At 46.2% G+C, this 17,451-nt stretch overlaps 2 protein-coding genes across 2 annotated transcripts in view; both read right to left on the reverse strand.

The window, feature by feature from the left end:
* The window catches only part of LOC128852287 (inverted formin-2-like), an 18,873-nt gene extending 15,625 nt beyond the window's left edge, over nt 1-3,248 (reverse strand). Inside the window, exons 1-4 of the mRNA XM_054068040.1 lie at nt 3,215-3,248; nt 2,014-2,155; nt 1,769-1,926; nt 259-1,236 (exon numbers count right to left, since the gene is read on the reverse strand). Of these exons, the coding sequence (XP_053924015.1) occupies nt 259-1,236; nt 1,769-1,926; nt 2,014-2,042 (1,165 nt within the window). The 5' untranslated portion in view covers nt 2,043-2,155; nt 3,215-3,248. The remainder of the gene's footprint in view (nt 1-258; nt 1,237-1,768; nt 1,927-2,013; nt 2,156-3,214) is intronic.
* On the reverse strand, nt 3,211-15,222 carry LOC104059340 (inverted formin-2-like). Its single transcript, XM_009560998.2, has 5 exons — nt 15,071-15,222; nt 7,779-8,187; nt 6,287-6,402; nt 5,591-5,750; nt 3,211-3,248 (listed from the first exon to the last, which is right to left on the reverse strand). Exons 2-5 carry the CDS (start codon nt 8,173-8,175, stop codon nt 3,211-3,213), a joined length of 711 nt encoding a protein of 236 aa, XP_009559293.2. The 5' UTR covers nt 8,176-8,187; nt 15,071-15,222.
* Between the last annotated feature and the right edge of the window lie 2,229 nt (nt 15,223-17,451).

The raw sequence follows: 17,451 nt of genomic DNA on the forward strand, positions 1-17,451 counted from the left end.
ATATTTCCATGTCTCCCCCTTCTTTTAATTTCAATGGATTTTAGTTATAAACAAGCTATTCCGAATTACTGATTTAGTTGTGATGGTTAGCACTTCCAAGGTATTTTTATTTATTTAAGTTCTACAGGTCAAATGTAATTGAAATCAGGGTAATTCTGTATCTAAATGGAGTTAACCACACCTGACAAACTCACAAAGATAGTTTTTTCCACTGGTTCACCCGTGAAGCAGCAGTGAATTTATGCCAGAAGTACCTACCTCTTACCACGTTGGAGGGCAGCTTCTGCCAGTTCAGCTTTTTCATTCTCAACGTTGGTGTCTTCACTGTCTTGTGGGGAGGTCTGCTTGAGCCAAGAGAGCAGCTGAACTGGGAAGCCACCACAGCTTCTATATGATCTCCTGCCATTCCAGGGAGGAGAGGTGGAGGGGGAGGGATGCCACCCATGCCGGGCAATGGGGGCGGAGGGGGTGGGATGCCTCCCATGCCAGGCAAAGGAGGTGGGGGTGGAGGGATGCCCACCATGCCGGGCAAAGGGGGTGGAGGGGGTGGGATGCCACCCATGCCAAGCAAAGGAGGTGGGGGTGGAGGGAGAGGGTTGGCACCCATACCAGGCAAAGGAGGTGGGGGTGGAGGGAGAGGGTTGGCACCCATACCAGGCAAAGGAGGTGGGGGTGGAGGGATGCCCACCATGCCAGGCAATGGAGGTGGTGGGGGTGGGATGCCTACCATGCCAGGCAATGGGGGTGGAGGGGGAGGATTGCTCACCATGCCAGGCAACGGGGGCGGAGGTGGTGGGATACCCTCCGTGTTAGGCAATGGGGGTGGGGGTGGAGGAATACCAGGGAGTGGAGGGGCTGGAGGTGTATTCATCATGGGGGATGCAGGGGTCATGGCTTCTGTGCCAGAGGGCAGGGGTGGAGGTGGTGGGGGTGGAGGTCCTGGTGCAGGAGCAGCATTGGTTGGAGGATTAGAAGTCTCTCGCGAAGCAGAGCAGGCTGTGATCTGGGACGACGATATCTTCTCATTGGCGTGTGGCCCTGAGGGAGTTGCTGGTGGCTTGGAGGGGTTTGATGATCCTACTGGGTTCCAAGCTGCACGTGCACATGGCTCTAGCTCAGCCTGGATGCCTCCATTTGCACTCCCGGACAGACGGTTTTCAGCTCGCTTTTGCTTGTTTGGATGTTTCTTTATAGATAGCAACCTCTCAATGACTTCCTCCACTGTGTTCCCTTGGACTAGAGAAATGAGTTGGGGTCAGAGAAGGGGATGGGGCCCAAACATTGGTTCATGCTATTCAACCCCTGCTAAGCAGCAGATCTGCAGCCACAGAGCCCACTCCCTTGTGTCATTTTATGCAACCGCAGTTTTAGCTTCCAGGTGATTTCCTTCCCAGGGTCCTGGTGCCTAAACACTGTTTTGATCATGCCTGCCAGTAAGACTAGCCAGCACCAGCAACAGGATGCCAATGAGGACAGATTCCCACTTATTCCCATGACCCAAAGCTCAGGACTTAACCATCAAAGGAAGACTATGAATGTCGAGCCCACTGCTAAACGTGGCCAGCTCTCACTGGCATGTGCATGGCTGGGGCTCTGCCTCAAGACTTGACCCTGTGCAGCAGGTGTAGCTTTTTTCCAGCTTATGTTCAGTGCTTAGCAAGTCCCATAGATTATTTGTTGGGCATTTGGGAAAGACTTTCGTGAGTACTGGGCAGGATGAGGGAAAATAAGAGGAAAGTGCAAGTGTAGATGGATATGTCATTCTTACTGTCATTTGCAAGTAAAAGGGCTCTGTTCACCACCGCATCCAAGGACTCCCACAGCAACAGGCTGGAGTGATGAGATGGTTCCAAGTGCAGCAGGCTCTGAAGGATGGACAACAGCTGGACAGATACTGGAGAGCGGCTCACCTGGAAGACAGGGCAGCTTTCCATCATGGCAAGGCTGGTTCCAAGCAACCTGTATTGACTTTGCCATTGCATCACTTTGTGTCCCACGCAATGGCCTACTTACTTTATTAAAGAGAGATGAAAAGACCTCATGATGATCGTTCATGTTTATCCCATCACATATCTTTAATAATTCCTCATCATCTTCTATCTTGAACTCCTCAAATGTATCACACTGGATAAGCAGATCCTCTTCCTCTATGTCTCTGCAATATTACAGCATTCACTTTCAATGGAGTGCCCTTCATTGATTTGCGGATGATTATCTTTGATTTAATGGCTTTTTTTCTCTCTGCCCCTCAGACTGAGCCAGTCAATGTTGAAAGTATCCAACTCTACCTTATTTATGAAGGATAAATGCCATCAGTGCATCCTTTCTTGAACCTAATATATATCTTTCTGCAGTCAACATGTACAAATGAATGGGACTTTTCAAGGCATAATATGCTTTGTATGGACTTCTCCTTGGAGCTGTGACAACAGTGGCATTTCCACCTTTTTGAAACTGGGCCACCTTCTTCTTCTTTTTGTAAAGCCAAGACAAATTGAAAATATTCCAGTGATGTTTCTGTTTTAAAAACTTCCTTCTCTGTTACTCAAAATTGGATCTTAAAAAACCCAAACACTCTAAAGCCAACTTTTTCAGCACTCTTGAGATCCTCAGTGGAGGAACTCTACCCTTGCTAGCTGGCACTATTGAAAGATTATGTCTTCCCTAATTTTTACGGGGTTGAATGGAGTGATTCCAGTTACCTGGATTATCACAACTCACACATAATGCATTCTAGAATTTATGATGGATGTTTCTGAGAGACTATAATTTTTAAATTAAGAAAATGTGAAGATAGGTATGTCCAGTTATGCATTAGTAACGCGTCCCAGCTGGATGCTTCTGGGACCAACACCAGCAGTGAAAGGGTCTGGATACAGTAAGCTGCTCAGTGAGCCCACAGCATCACTTCAGGTTCAGTCTGAAATGCAGCCTCACTGATGATGACGCTGAGCCTCGCTTTGTCTGTGCCCAGAGCCTTTGTCAATGCCATCTGCACCAACAGCTGTCTCCATGACACTGTGCTTGGTGAGAGCATCTTAATGTTGGCCTAATGCCTCCAGTTCCCATGTAACAGATGCACGCTAGCGTGGTCCACTCTACCCAGCTACACTTCACCTCACTGCACAAAACTGAAGGCTGGTAAGTATGAAGTTTCCATAGCTATGTTACTGTGAATTTCATTTATAAAGAAAATTTAAACAGTGATCCTTACCTTAGCTTGTCTAGAACATCCAACAACTGAAGCCCTAGGAGAACAATAACATCAAAAAAATATTAGCATTGTGATCTGCTTGGCACTGATCTATTACGATCTTAGACACAAGTCTATGGGGCTGCATGGGATCTACCCAAGGGTACTGAGGGAGCAGGTGGAAATGTTCACCAAGCCACTTTCCATCATTTATCAGCGGTCCTGGCTAAACAGACAGGTCCCAGTTGACTGGAGATTAGCAAACATGGTGCCCGTCTACAAGAAGGGCTGGAAGGAGGATCTGGGGGACTATCGCCCTGTCAGTCTGACCTCGGTGCTGGGGAAGATTATGGAGCAGATCTTTTTGAATGCCATCACACAGCATGTAGAGATGACCGGGGGATCAGGCCCAGTCAGCATGGGTTTATGAAAGGCGGGTCCTGCTTGACTAATCTGATCTCCTTCTATGGCAAGGTGACCTGCTTAGTGGACGAGGGAAAAGCTGTGCATTTTGTCTACAAAGACTTTAGTAAAGCCTTTGACATAATTTCCCATAGCATTCTCTCGGAGAAACTGGCTGCTCATGGCTTGGATGGGTGTACACTTCACTGGGTAAAAAACAGGCTGGATGGCCAGGCTCAAAGAGTGGTGGTAAACAGAGTTAAATTCAGTTGGAAGCCGGCCACAAGTGCTGTTCCCCAGGGCTCAGTGCTGCGGCCAGTTCTGTTTAACAGCTCTATCAATGATCTGGATGAAGAGATTCAGTGTACCCTCAGTAGGTTTGCAGATGACACTAAACTGGGCAGAAGTGTTGATCTGCTGGAGGGTAGGGAGGCTCTGCACAGGGATCTGGAAAGGCTGAATTAGGGGTTGCATGAGCTAGGATCAGTGATATGAGGTTCAACAAGGCCAAGTGCCAGGTCCTGCACTTTGATTGCAGCAACTCCATACAATGGTACAGCCTTGGGGAGGAATGGCTGGAAAGCTGCCTGGTGGAAAAGGACCTGGAGGTGTTAGTTGACAGACAGCTGAACATGAGCCAGCAGTGTGCTCAGGTGGCCAAGCAAGCCAACAGCATCCTGGCCTGTCTCAGAAACATTGTGGCCAGGAAGTGATCATCCTCCTGGACTCAGCACTGGTGAGGCAACATCTCAAATACTTTGGGCTCCTCACTACAAGAAGGACATTGAGGCACTGGATTGTGTTCAGGAAAAGGCAACAAAGTTGGTGAAGTGTCTGGAGCACAAGTCTAATGAGGAGTGGCTGAAGGAACTGGGGCTGTTTAGCCTAGAGAAAAGGAGCCTGAGGGGAGATCTTTTCGCTCTCCACACTGACCTAAAAGGAGGTTGTAGTGAAGTGGGTGTTGATCTCTTTTCCCAAGTAACAGGCGATAGGACAAGAGGAAATGGTCTCAAGTTGTGCCAGGGAGGTTTAGACATCATATTAGGAAAAAATTCTTCACCAAAAGGTTTGCCAAGCACTGGATCAGACTGCCTAGGGAAGTGATTGGGTCACCATCCCTGGTAGATGGGTACATGTTGTGCTTAGGGCCATGGTTACATGATGAACTTGGCAGTGTTAGGTTTATGTTTGGACTCGATGATCTTAAAGGTCTTTTCCAACCTAAATGATTCTATGATTCCACGATTTCTATAATGGCATTCTCATAAATCCTTTTTGTGGATATAAAGAGTGAAAGTATCTCCAGATGGATCTGTCAAAGTGGGTAGGGTCATATGGTAAATGAAGTGACCCATGGTACACGTCTCCAGCTGCACGACCCACTAACATCCCTCTGGAGTTACTCAGGGACACGGGCACTTCTGGGGTACGATTCCCCTCAGTCTGAATTAGACGTCTAAAATCAGTCAGATGAATGGTGCAGTCAGACGGCCCTTGCTCTCCACAAAGAGAAATGGAGCCCAGACTCGCCAGCTCAGACGCACACATTACGGTGAATTCTAACAACAGTACCTAGGATCCCAGTATTCAAGCAGTTGAAAAGCATCTCTGAATCACAGAGCAGCTTCTGTGGCTCAACTGAGAAGAAGCAGAGCAAAGAAACACTACCTTCTCTTACGAGAAGTTGCAACATATGGATATGTGGCTACATAAGATGACTGGTAAGAGAAATATATTGATGAAGCTCAAGGGATACAGTGCTGCTGGGATTCCAGAAAAGATCAAAGCTATGGGTAGGCAGCAAAGTTAAATAAATCTGGTTACAGAAAGGTTGTTGAAGAGAATAGAGACCATAAAAGAAAAAGGAGTTCTGACGTTAATATTTTTAGTTTTGCTCCCCAGCCCTCTTTAGTCACCTTATGGATACACCTGAAAACAAAATTGCTTGGAAACTGATTTTCTCCAGAGGAAGTCAGGTGCAGCAACCATCCTTACCTATGAACTCATTTCTGATTTGGGTCCTTGTTCTTAGCTCTTCTTTTCCCAGTATGATGGCATTGATAGCGCTCAGTAGTGTCACCATGTATGGCACATTATCTGTGTTGGAGAGCTCGTTCATTATGACGCTGAATCGATACTGCTGGTTCTTCACACTCTGTTAACAACATAAGTAACAATCCTGTTCAGACAGTTTAGAAATATCTACCACTTTGTTGCAGGCTGTCAGATGGAATTAGCATCTTAAAACCTCTCAGTTTATCCCACAGTGCACAAGACGGGAAGGTACAGGTAAAAGCAGAACACCACCACTACGGAACAGGTTGTTTGACAGAGGAAGCCAGTGAAACTCTTCTTGGATCCCTTCATGCATTCTGTTAACTGATGCACCCACCTGGCCTTGTGGCCAGTGAAACCATGGATGTGGGAACTTCTGCTTTGATAATCTAGTAGGGCTTTTCCTGCCAGAAAGGACCTTGTGGTTGGCAGTTGTCTGTCCAGACAAGTCATAGAGCAGCACCATGGACTTATGCTGACCAGGCAAAATTTCCTACAGTTTTACTTTATAAACCCCTGTTTCTCTTACATAAATGATGCAGAATGTCCTTCATTCCAAGCCCTTTTCTGTGGTACGTGGATCTGCTTGCATGAAACTGAGCAGAGCCATACCTCCTGCTGTAGCCCAACACTTGCCTTGTAATGGTCCAGCGCATCCAAAGCCAAAGCATGGCCATCTGACGAGTAAATGCACAGTGCAGCCAGGAGCTCAAATACTTGCTTTTTGACCATGACATTAGTTGTGTCAAGTGCTGGAGGAAAACCAAAACAAAACACAAAGAGTATATAATGACATTAATGTTCTGAATCTCAGTGTCTTCCGCTACATGGCTTATGACCAGTAGGAGAAAAAAGACTGAAGGAGTGGAGCCACTACATGAAAGATGGGAAGAGAAATATCCCAATGTATAGACATCTTAACCCAACAGCATTATGTGATAGTAACTTCCGATGGGAACAGTAAATGCTGCAGGTATGCTATTGACATTCTTGTGCTACTTGTAGTTGTTCATCTCTTCCATGTACCAGTGACATGCTTCAACAACAGCCAAGATCTCAGCGCTCTCAGTCACGCATTTTTGCACGTAGGTATTTTCTAGAACAGCAGATGAACAATTTTCCTCAGTTAATGAGTCTTATTTTTAGTGCAGAAACACACAATATGCATACCAAGCAGGCCAATTGTTCTACCCAGTCCCTATGTATTCCCTTTTTTCCCACTAATTTTTCTCTGTGAACCCTGGGAGCTGGGAGGGAGTGGATTATACCATCTTATTTTTATTTTATTAACACACAAAGAAGATCAACTGCTGGAAAGCCCAGGATGTCCCCTGTTTTTCACAACACAAAAATGCCAGCTCTGTATCTCACACTGGTTAAGAAAATACAGAGTGGAGAGGAAGGAAGAGGACTTCAATACCGAAGAAGGGAGCAAGCTAGCTCTCAGATTAAATGCCTTTAAAAGAGAGATTAATAAGGGTTTCTGGGTACAGCGGTGATCTCAGCCCTGTTGAACAGCACAGAAGTTATCGTACCAGCACCACAAACATTAAGTGCTGCACAGTAAATCCTAGGAGATGCCCTTATGAGTGTCATACCTAACAATGAGCCAAGTGAATGGCAGGAGAAAATGAGTGGTATTACCTACCATCTTCTAGAAGGAAGAGACTGAGCAGCACAGAGAACAGGCTCTCTTGAGTCTGAACCATGTCACCTTTCCTCCTTTTTCCAGGCTACAATTCTCCAAGCCCTTTCAGTTCTTCTGTCTCTGCCCTTAAGGCTCTGAAAGACTAAATAGCAAACGTCTACCAACAACTGAAGGGTCAAGGACTTCTCAAGCCTACGTATGGCTAAAACTGGGTTTATCCCTGGCTTCTCTACGAAGACATTTGAGTGGAAATGAGCCCATCTAAATAGCACTGAGCGGCAAAGGCAATGCCATTTCCAAGCAATATAATTTTAAAGAAGAAGATGATATCTTTTGTTAATCTGTTGTGATCAATAACTTGCAAGAAGCCTGAAGCAGGGCAGGAAAAGAAAGAAACAGGAAAGCCCCCAACTCCCCCCTCTGCCCCGCCTCCCTCCTCATGCTGCATGTGATGGGTGAGGCAGGTGTGCGTCTTCTCACCTTGGAAGAGTTTTCTGACGTAGCCCTCATTGCTAACAATATATTCAATGCCTTTGTGGGAGTTCATGACTGCTCGCACACAGTTAATGCAGGTGAGCTGAAGCAAAGCATCAGAAATCCTGGCCACTCCTCGCCCAGACAGCCTGTCCAGGGCCTCAAGGAGGAGGTCCAGCCCACACAGCTCCAGGAACTGGACCATCCAGGCATCATCACTGTTCTCCAGACGCTTCTTCAGCCCAGAGTAGTTCACCACTGACGGGATTTGCAGGAGACGAATGCACAGCTCTGGCTCTGCATTTTCCAGGTTAGCTTCTGACTGGTCACTCTCTTGGGGTCCTAGTTTCTCCTTCAGGGCAGCCCACTTCTTGTGGGCACCTTCTTTTTTGACTGACATCATGAATGATTTGTCCTGAAAGGAAAAGAAAAGATAAAGTGAGAAGTTTGTCTGCATTGACCAACAACTCTCTGGCAGTCCTTTATTTTCTCCTAGCAATCAGGATATAAAGCTCAGCTTTACAGGTCTCCAGCTCTCCAGCACGTAGGGCATAAACTGAAGCCAGTCCTCTGCTGAAGAAACTCAATATATTCCTTCCTTAACCACACGCATTACATTCAGGCCCTGCAAACTCTGTAGGAAGACTCTTAGCACATCTGAGCAAGCAAATACAGCTTTAAAAGTAGCCAATTTGTACCAGTCAACAGCCACTACCCATTTTCATGCAGTGAAAGAATAAGTTTGAAAGAAGCATTATCGGCTCCTAACTCCTTATGCCCACTAAACCACTTTCAAATCTCGCTGTGCTGGAGAGGCTGTGCACTTCTTAAGCATTTGTAATATGATGGAGAAGTCACTTTGAGCATACCCGGCTCATAAGAACATCTGATTACTCTGTTATTTTTTGCTTCTGTTTCTTTCGATTGATGCAGAGGTTAATTTTATAGCAGTCACATAATTTCTTCCTGTCAGCTGTAATAGCAAATACATTTGCAAAATGTGTTGCTTGCATGTGACAATGTGACAATGTGACAGCCCGACAGGTTGCAAGCAGAGGGACGGCAGCGGGAGGCTATGAAAACAGCAGTGCATCTTTCAGAGAGGGGGAGCATCTCTTCAAGGCCCGTTTCCCTGAAAGATATGCCCTGTCTCAGCCATGTTGTCAGCAGCAAGGAGGGTGAAGAGCTGACCCACCACAGAGAGACAGCAAAGACAAGTCTAACTAATCCTTGATGCCAAATTTTATGTCTTATGCAGTATCCTTATTTTTCAGACCTCAGTGATTAAGTTATAACAACACAAGTCCTTTTGAAAGCTGAATGCCATAACTTTAAAGCTGAACTGCTCCCAGAGACGACAGTTGTCCAACAGAAGGCGGATGAACCTGGGGCTGGCTGCTAGAGCGAAAACCAGCTGCTAATGCTACCTCCTCTCCCTGCTGTGCCATTGGGACCTCTGCTTCCCTGAGCTGGTGAGACTGCACAGAGCTCAAAATAACCTGGGGACCAGTTGGCCCCCAAAACTCAGCACTTGGGAGACTGAAGGGATTATAGGGGAGTCTTGCTTTTCCCTACCAGCTCTAGCAAAAGGGTTTCTAACCCTACAACATTTATGGAAAACACCTGAAAAATCTAAAATGAAAGGCTCTGAAAGGGTCTATTTGCCAGCGAGGAAAGATAAAGGATACACCATTTACAAGGGCTGGAAATAATCTCATTATTTTAAAGCCTGCCTTGTGATTTTTCCGGAGGACTGCACTGTTGAGAAAGATCCTGGATGCCTCACAGAACCAAAGCTGCACGGCTTCTGGTTTAGCCGAAAGTCTCATTTTGGTAGTCTATTTCGTGGTAGGCATTTAGGGCATGATATTATAGGCCTAAACGTGCCTCTTGGAAAGATGGGATGTCCCATGGAATATTTGTGAAAGCAAAAACAGTTTCCCTGTGGCAAGGTGATGGTGGGACCATCACCACCATCAGGGGCACTCAGCTCACAGCGTCCAAACTGTGCTGAGTAGGGGTCAAGGAGTGGTGGAGTTAGCAGGATATGGTCACAGAAAATCCTTTTAGAGAGCTCTGGTGAAACCCTCCTGCAGAGTCTCCCTGTCCTTCAACTGGGAAAGAACTGGCCAAGCGCTCAGTTGTTTACCGTTCTGTTATCCGAAAAAATGATGGTTACAATGGAAAAATGTGAAGGTGTGGATATACCACCAGAGAACACACTGTACAGCTGAAAAGTAACAAAAAGGACCATATCTAAAATTCCAAAACTCAAACAACAAACTTTCCTGCCAAAGCCCAGGCTTGAATTTCTAAGATGTGTCATCACTGTCGGCAGCCCAGAGCCCTAACTCATTCCTGGTAAAATTCTTGTTGCAGTTAGTCACCTCCAGTCACTCCTCTGCACACAAGCCCAGGAATTTGGGTTAGGCTCAATACAAAGGAGAAGGGAAATCCTCCCTCCCCTGAGAGGAGAAGTGAAAGGGGAGGCACTCTTCTAGTGCCTGTAGGTGAAGAACTTTAGCACAGGGCAGCGCTGAGGACCATCTGACCAGGGAGGAGTACAGCACATCCTGCCCAGCCTCCTTCTTTGGTGGCTCCCTCAGAGACCCAAGATCCTTCAGCCTCCTGCTTGGGAGAGGGAATCCGCTGCCCTGGATTTTTAACTTGTGTGCAGGGGAAGGGCACAAAGGCAAGGGCTGGCAGCAGGGCTGGCTCACTGGCTGGGACTCATCCCTCCTCTTGACTCTGCTGTAACCTAGATTCTTTCCTCTCCCCAAAATGAGCATCCTCTAAGCAGAGGATGTGGTTTTGGGCCCTGTGTGTGCACAGAAGAGCTTTGTGGTCCCACCAGGTGAGAAAGCCTGCAGGAGCGGCCACTGGAGGAGAGTAGTCCTCCTGGCTCGTGCCCAGGGGCTGCAGAAGTGGCTGCTGACTGTAAGCTGCCTCTCTCTCAGTGTGACTTCTTTTTATAGTCAGCAAATCACTTTTTTTTATTTGTTTATGACTAAATGTTTCTTATCAACCAGATAACAAAGCAGGCTGGCTTTTTGCTCCCAGTTGTACAAATATTTCATTATACATCGTATCAGCTACAGAAAAGTCAGAGAGATTATAAAAGCATTACTGACCTTAGGCTTAGATGATTTCTGAAAATTTAGCTCAACCAATGTAACAGGAGAAAGGAAATACCGACGGAGTATCCTGTTTACCAGCAGATTTGCTCTGAATTATCCTTTCCTCCCCACCTGCTCCACACAGATGTGAAGTGATGGCAAACAAACCCAGGCAGGTACCTCTCCTAATGGTACCAGCTTGCATTTTTACGTGCCAGGGTGAAGAAATTGGGCTGATTAAATATTCTTTCCCACAGAGAATGTACTCTTTTTGTAATGAAGAAAAAAAGATGGCTAATTTATTTAATCACAAAAAGGGAATAAACAGAAGCTGTACTATATAAATGGTAAAGAAATAAATATGGACGAGACTGCACTACAATTCTGCAGATGGTGTGATAAATCTGTTTACAAACACACATATGAGTGATATATTATGAATGCAACATCTTTCCATATTTTCCATGAAACACAGTGTTGCAAAGCCATTCAGATACAACCTTAAAGGACTGGTAGTTTCAGCTTTTATATCTGACCACAGGAGCTTATTAGCAGGTAAATCATCCCAGCAGAGTGAGACAGAAAAGAGACTAAAATGGAATTAATCTCTCTGGATGGCTCACATAAACCATTTAGACTACGCTGGCTGAGGAAGTCTCTTGAAAAAGAGACAAGGCACAAGACTTAAAAGGCTGAAAACATCTTGCCTGCTGCCAGCAGAAGGGCACTGGGAACTTTAGTTTTCTTCTCAGGTCATAGAAGAGATGTTACGGTGGAAGCAATGTTCCCAGCCTCTATGTCCGATCATGATTGCAGCACCCATGGTCTACCCTCCCCACCAACGTGCTCAGCATCACTGCTGGGTGCTGCTCCCCAAGGCACATAGAATCATAGAAGGGATTGGGTTGGAAGGAACCTTAAAGATCATCTAGTTCCAACTGCCCCTGCCACAGGCAGAGACCTTCCACTAAATCAGGTTGCTCATATCCTCATCCAACCTATTCTTGAACACCTTCAGGGATGGGGCATCCACAACTTCTCTGGGTAACCTGTGCCAATGCCTCACCACCCTCCCAGTAAAAAAATTCTTCCCAATATCTAATCTAAATCTCCCCTCTTTCAGCTTAAAACCATTACCCCTTGTCCTATCCCTGCACTGCCTGATAGAGAGCCCCTCCCTAGTCTTCCTGTAGCCCCCTCCAGATACCGGAAGGTCACTATAATGTCTCCCTGGAGCTTTCTCTTCTCCAGGCTGAGCAACCCCAACTCTCCCAGCCTGTCCTCATAGGGGAGGTGCTGCATCCCTCAGATCATCTCCGTGGCCCTCCTCTGAACTCGCTATAACAGATCCATCTCCTTTCTGTGCTGAGGACTCCACAGTACTTTGGGTGAGGATCACATCCTGATGATGTGTCTCTCTTTGCTGCCATGGGGACCCCCACAGCCCACAACATACAGTGTAACAAATGCAACACTCTCTCCTCATCTTATTTCTCACCCTCGGAGGTTAGTTAGGCCTGATGGGTAACTATAACCAAAGAAGAATCAATACAAAAAGACCCTTAATTTTAAGAGATTCCCTTGGGAATCATAAAGGCATCATGAAAACTCAGCCTTTTGCACCAGGCCACAGCAACATTGTGCTTCATGGTGCTAACTTTTTGGATAATTGGGTTTGCAGAGCTGTGATATTCCCTGCATCCACCCAACTCAGTTAATGAAATTTCCTCCTCCTTTCTTTTTGAATCAGGTGCTTCCCTGATTCAGTTTTCTGTGCCCCTCTGTCCTTCAAGTTAGCTCCTAGGGAGATGACATCTGTGGCAGATAAATCGGGACAAGTCAATACTTTCTCTATCCTATAAAGCTGTGAAGAACAGAGCTGCACAGCTTTCAGACTACATTATTAGCTGCCTCACAGCATGGACCTGGGAGGACATGTAAAAAGCGATTTCTCAGGGCAGAGCAGAACTGAGTGAAAACGAAAGGGTGAAAAATTACAGGTCAAAACCATTCTGAATTTTTGGGAGCAGATCCACTGCCCATGCTGCAGGATGCAGTGTGTGAGGGGCAACAACAGCTCATTGCTGCCCTTCCAAGAAGTCTGAGCGCATTCCGACTTCTTGTGCTGCTCTTGCAGCTCTCCACTTCCCACTGCAAGGTTGCTGGGGCACACCGCGAGCCTCTAAGGAAAACCCTTTTCTGCTGCTCAGCCCCTTCTCCTTTCCATGCCTGTTCCTGGCACCCAGGAGCCCGTTCTGCCTGGCTGACTGCTAATGACAGGTTTTGCTTCTGGGTAGTTCCAGTTTTCACTCTGCCGCTGGGAATATGACGAGCCTTTGTATTTTGTAACATGTCATACTATTCAGGCACTGAAAAGAAAAAACATCCTGGCTTTGTGCTTTCCAAAACCACTTCAAGAAGCATGATGGGTTTCTTCCTCCTCTCTTGCTTTCATTTGTACTATTGTGTCTTCCTGTGCAGCGTCTGAACAGCTCATGTATGTACAGGCTAAAGAAATCATCCTCCCATGCATTGAAAGAAGTGGAGGGAGACCACAAATCTCTATTTTAGAAACCAACCTGACCCCGTCGTGTGGGCCCATCAGCATTGGTAGAAACTGTGCTCGGTCTCCCAGGGGAGCTGATGGTATGGGTATGGTGGGAAACTGATGAGTGCAAATGAAAGACATGGTTTGCCCCTACGATAAAGTTAGCTATGACCCAAGCCCAGCATGCAAATCAACTGCTGCTCCATCCTTTTTTCTACCATACTCAGTAGCTTCAGTCACCTCTGAATTTATTTATTCTTGATCCTCAGCTGTATCAGAGAGTGAACTAGAAAAGGACTTCAGTGCCTAGACAAATAGGACAACAGCCATACTGATATAAATGTATATATAGTGTGCCTTTATAGCTAATTCCTCATACAAAAAAGGAAAAATGTGTTTTTCTGATTCAGTCCCATCTACCACTACTAGGATGTTGTGTGACAGCACAGCTTTCCTCTCTTGAGCAAATATAAGCTATGATATTGAGTGATGTCTTACACAAGTGATAAATGTGTCCATTCAATACATATTGGTAGTGATGGGTGTACACCAGAATTAACTACACCAGTAAAAATAATCACTGCTGCCACCTTCTCCTCCAGTAAACAAACAAGTGAATAAATCATCAGGCTGCTACAGCTACCACATACAAATCAAGCTTAAGCGAGATGCTCAAGGATGTTTACATTTGGATTTTCAGTAGCACCTAAAGCCTTATATTTATTTAAAGGCTGCACTAGCTTAGCTTTAAATGAGTTTAAAACCACTCTTTGTTATGATGGTAACACCGTCTGAAGATGCTCAATAACCAATTTACCATAACCCAGCAAGCCAGCTTTAAATCAAGCTGGTGCAGCTGTCAGACTTTTGCTTTGGGAACGGCCACTGCCACTGGAGAGACCGAGCCAGAAGCAACGCGTGAGCTTTCCCTATCTGAATGCCAAGTCAACGAAACCAATCTAAAAAGCTTTCCACGGCGGATATGAGCCCTGCAGCAATCCTCGTCTGCTACCACAGGCCTTGAGAGGCATGGTGGATTTCAGGTTGGAGAGACATCAGCTGGAAGCAAGCCCTCAGCCCATGGAGTCTGGAGGTGCTGGCTCCCAGCTGCGCTGCAGCGAGGAGGTGCCGCCAGCACATGGGGCTGCAAATGCTTCACTTTGGTCTCACTGAGGCTTCCTCTTTGCTGTCGAAAGCAGAGCAATGGGAACCATTAAGGTGCCCTGACCCCAGCCGGAAAGGAAAGGGACTTTCATCTACATCCCATGGAAACTCTGACTACGTGTAAGGCAGGTCCTGCTGATCCTACCTGGCTCCAATGTCTGCATGCTCAGGCAGAGACAGCACCTCCATCCACCCCACATCAGTGATTCCAGCATCGCTTGGCATTTTGGGATGCAATTTATTATGATGATTTGGGAGCCATATGAGAAGCAGAAACTGTTACCCAGCAACACAGACAGCGCGGTCCTAACTTTCTGATACTTTCCCAGTTCCCTCTCAGTGGGAAGCTGTCACACAAACAGATATGATGAGAGCCAAAAACCTTTTATTGCTTTTCTTTCATTTGTTTTTAAACACCTCCACAGGATGCCATGAGGACAAAGAAAATGAGCAGAGGAAAGAATTCCTACCTCAGATCTGAAGCCAAATTATTCTCCTGTCTCTCTGGAGAAGAAGAGATGGAAGGATCCTTCCTGACTGGCTGTGTGAGCCTTCACTTCCCCAGCCAGCTCATTTTCTCCTTCCCTGCCAAGCAACCTTCAGGCAGAAAGCCTAAACCTCTGAAAGAGCAGATCTGCAAATCGCATGCTCTAAGGAAGTTCAACAGGATGTCAGTGTCTAATAGTATGTAAATACCAGTCTTCGGAAAGGTGCAACCAAGTGACTTTTCTGTAGCCTCCAGGAAAGGCATTTGCATGTCATTTGTCACCCCCCCTCATTCATTCCGCACGGGCCTCTAGGAGGGTGATGCTTCCCCATGGGCTGGGAAGGAGAGAAGCTTACATCACAGCACACATCTGCACAGCAGCAGGAGAAAGGAGTCCTGGCACAGGGAAGTGATCAAAGCATGAAAATGATCTGGGAAAGGAAAGGGAAAAAAAAAAAAAAAAAAGAAGGAAAGGAAAGGAAAGGAAAGGAAAGGAAAGGAAAGGAAAGGAAAGGAAAGGAAAGGAAAGGAAAGGAAAGGAAAGGAAAGGAAAGGAAAGGAAAGGAAAGGAAAGGAAAGGAAAGGAAAGGAAAGGAAAGGAAAGGAAAGGAAAGGAAAGGAAAGGAAAGGAAAGGAAAGGAAAGGAAAGGAAAGGAAAGGAAAGGAAAGGAAAGGAAAGGAAAGGAAAGGAAAGGAAAGGAAAGGAAAGGAAAGGAAAGGAAAGGAAAGGAAAGGAAAGGAAAGGAAAGGAAGAAGAGGCTGGCTGGAGTGGGTGAGATGGAGAGTGTGGGGGTGGCAGGTGGTGGGGACAGTCCCTTGTACTGTCCCCACGGAGATTTCTGGCTTTGTGGCATCAGAGCTTTAAACACTTCAAGATCTCAGAGGTGTCTGAAATGCCTGGCCCTGAGTCTGCACGCACTGGGATTGGTAGGCGAGAGTGGGGTGGCACAGCAAAGGCTGAAGGCTCACGGAGTGTTCCCCTGGGCAGGAGCGGGATTACGGAATCCTGCTCTCACCAGGGCATCCCTAAGATCCCACTGAGCTTTGGTCCAGCCTGGCTTCTATGGACTGAGCAGGTTCTGAAGATTTAAAAGTTCTTTAAGGAAAATGTCTCTGTGCCTTTCTGGTTTGTAAGCCACAGCTGTAAAACGCACCCATTCAGCCTTTTGGGAGGTGTTAACTGAAAGACAGTTATTACTAAATTATGAATATTTCAACATACCCCATTTTAACAGAGGCGTCCTGCCTGGCTCAGGGTAGCAGTTAAAACTTAAACCACTGTTTTTTTCTTACTCGGTGAGGTCTCTACTCTGAATTGAACCCCACAGATCAAAAATTAGAGCCCACAGCAAGAGTTTTCCTGCCTTATGGTAGGGAAACTCAACCCTTCTGTACACAATCACAGTTCCACCTAAATTAGAAATACAGTGATCTGTCTTCCCTTTGGTCCAAATCCAGCTAGCATTTAAGACACAAACTTGCCCACGTGCTTTCTAATTAAGGCATTTTCACCATAACAATTCAACGTCCAGGGAAATGACTCTGTGCAGCTCCCCATCCTGCTGCAGGAAGCACTCTGAGAGCATGTTTATGCAATCCAAGACAAACATTAATGCATGATGAGTTTTAAAACAGCAAGTGAATTTCACTTTATGTTACGTGCTCTCCTGAAGTGTAAACCCAAAGTTCTCAGAAGATCAGCTGCTGATTTGGTTCTTGAGAGCAGGATGGGGCTCCCAGCAGGTTTTAGGGAAAAAATAAAAGGTTAAGAAAAAAAAAATTCCTGCAAAGAAAGAATTGTTGATGCTGTAAATTCCTGTTCTCGCAGCTATGGATGAAATCTATAGGGCTATCAGCTCCCATCAGGTTTGATCTGAAACCTGGACCTGTGAGATATGGCAGAAATGTTTGTGTTCTTAAAAAGGTTACATCATCTCCCATGTAAAAAATAATAGAGAGGCTGAAAAATTGGGCTAAAAAGCAGAAAACAGCTCTAGGGCTCCAGAATTCCTCTGTGAGCCCCATGGCACATGAACAGTGGTGGCAATGGCCAATAGCTGAGAGGGTTTGGATCCTACTTTCTGCTCCCAGCACGTGCATCACTTAGGTGTCTTCCAGGTGTCTGCAGCCCTGCCTGCACTCTCACTGTGCTCTAATGCCAGGCTGAGTGGAAACAGCTCATGGACAGATCGACTAGATCTGAGGACCTGAGGACAGATCGCCCCCAGCTGAGGACCATCGACTAGACTCTCCATAACTCAGTGTAGCAAAGGTATTTGCGTTCCATGGCACAACCAGAAAGAGTTCACACACAGGGCTGTGTCTCTGCCTGAAGCTTTTGGCATCACTTAGGGAGTGAAGGTT

Source organism: Cuculus canorus, chromosome 5, assembly GCF_017976375.1.
Source record: "Cuculus canorus isolate bCucCan1 chromosome 5, bCucCan1.pri, whole genome shotgun sequence".
Classification (NCBI taxonomy): Eukaryota; Metazoa; Chordata; class Aves; order Cuculiformes; family Cuculidae; genus Cuculus; species Cuculus canorus.

Coding starts and splice junctions, on each gene's coding strand:
- LOC104059340 (XM_009560998.2), bottom strand. CDS start 8,175: ATGATGTCAGTCAAAAAAGAAGGTGCCCACAAGAAGTGGGCTGCCCTG. Junction 5,751..6,286: donor ATGCGCTGGACCATTACAAG/GCAAGTGTTGGG, acceptor TGTTGTTAACAG/AGTGTGAAGAACCAGCAGTA. Junction 3,249..5,590: donor AATCAGAAATGAGTTCATAG/GTAAGGATGGTT, acceptor TTGTTCTCCTAG/GGCTTCAGTTGTTGGATGTT.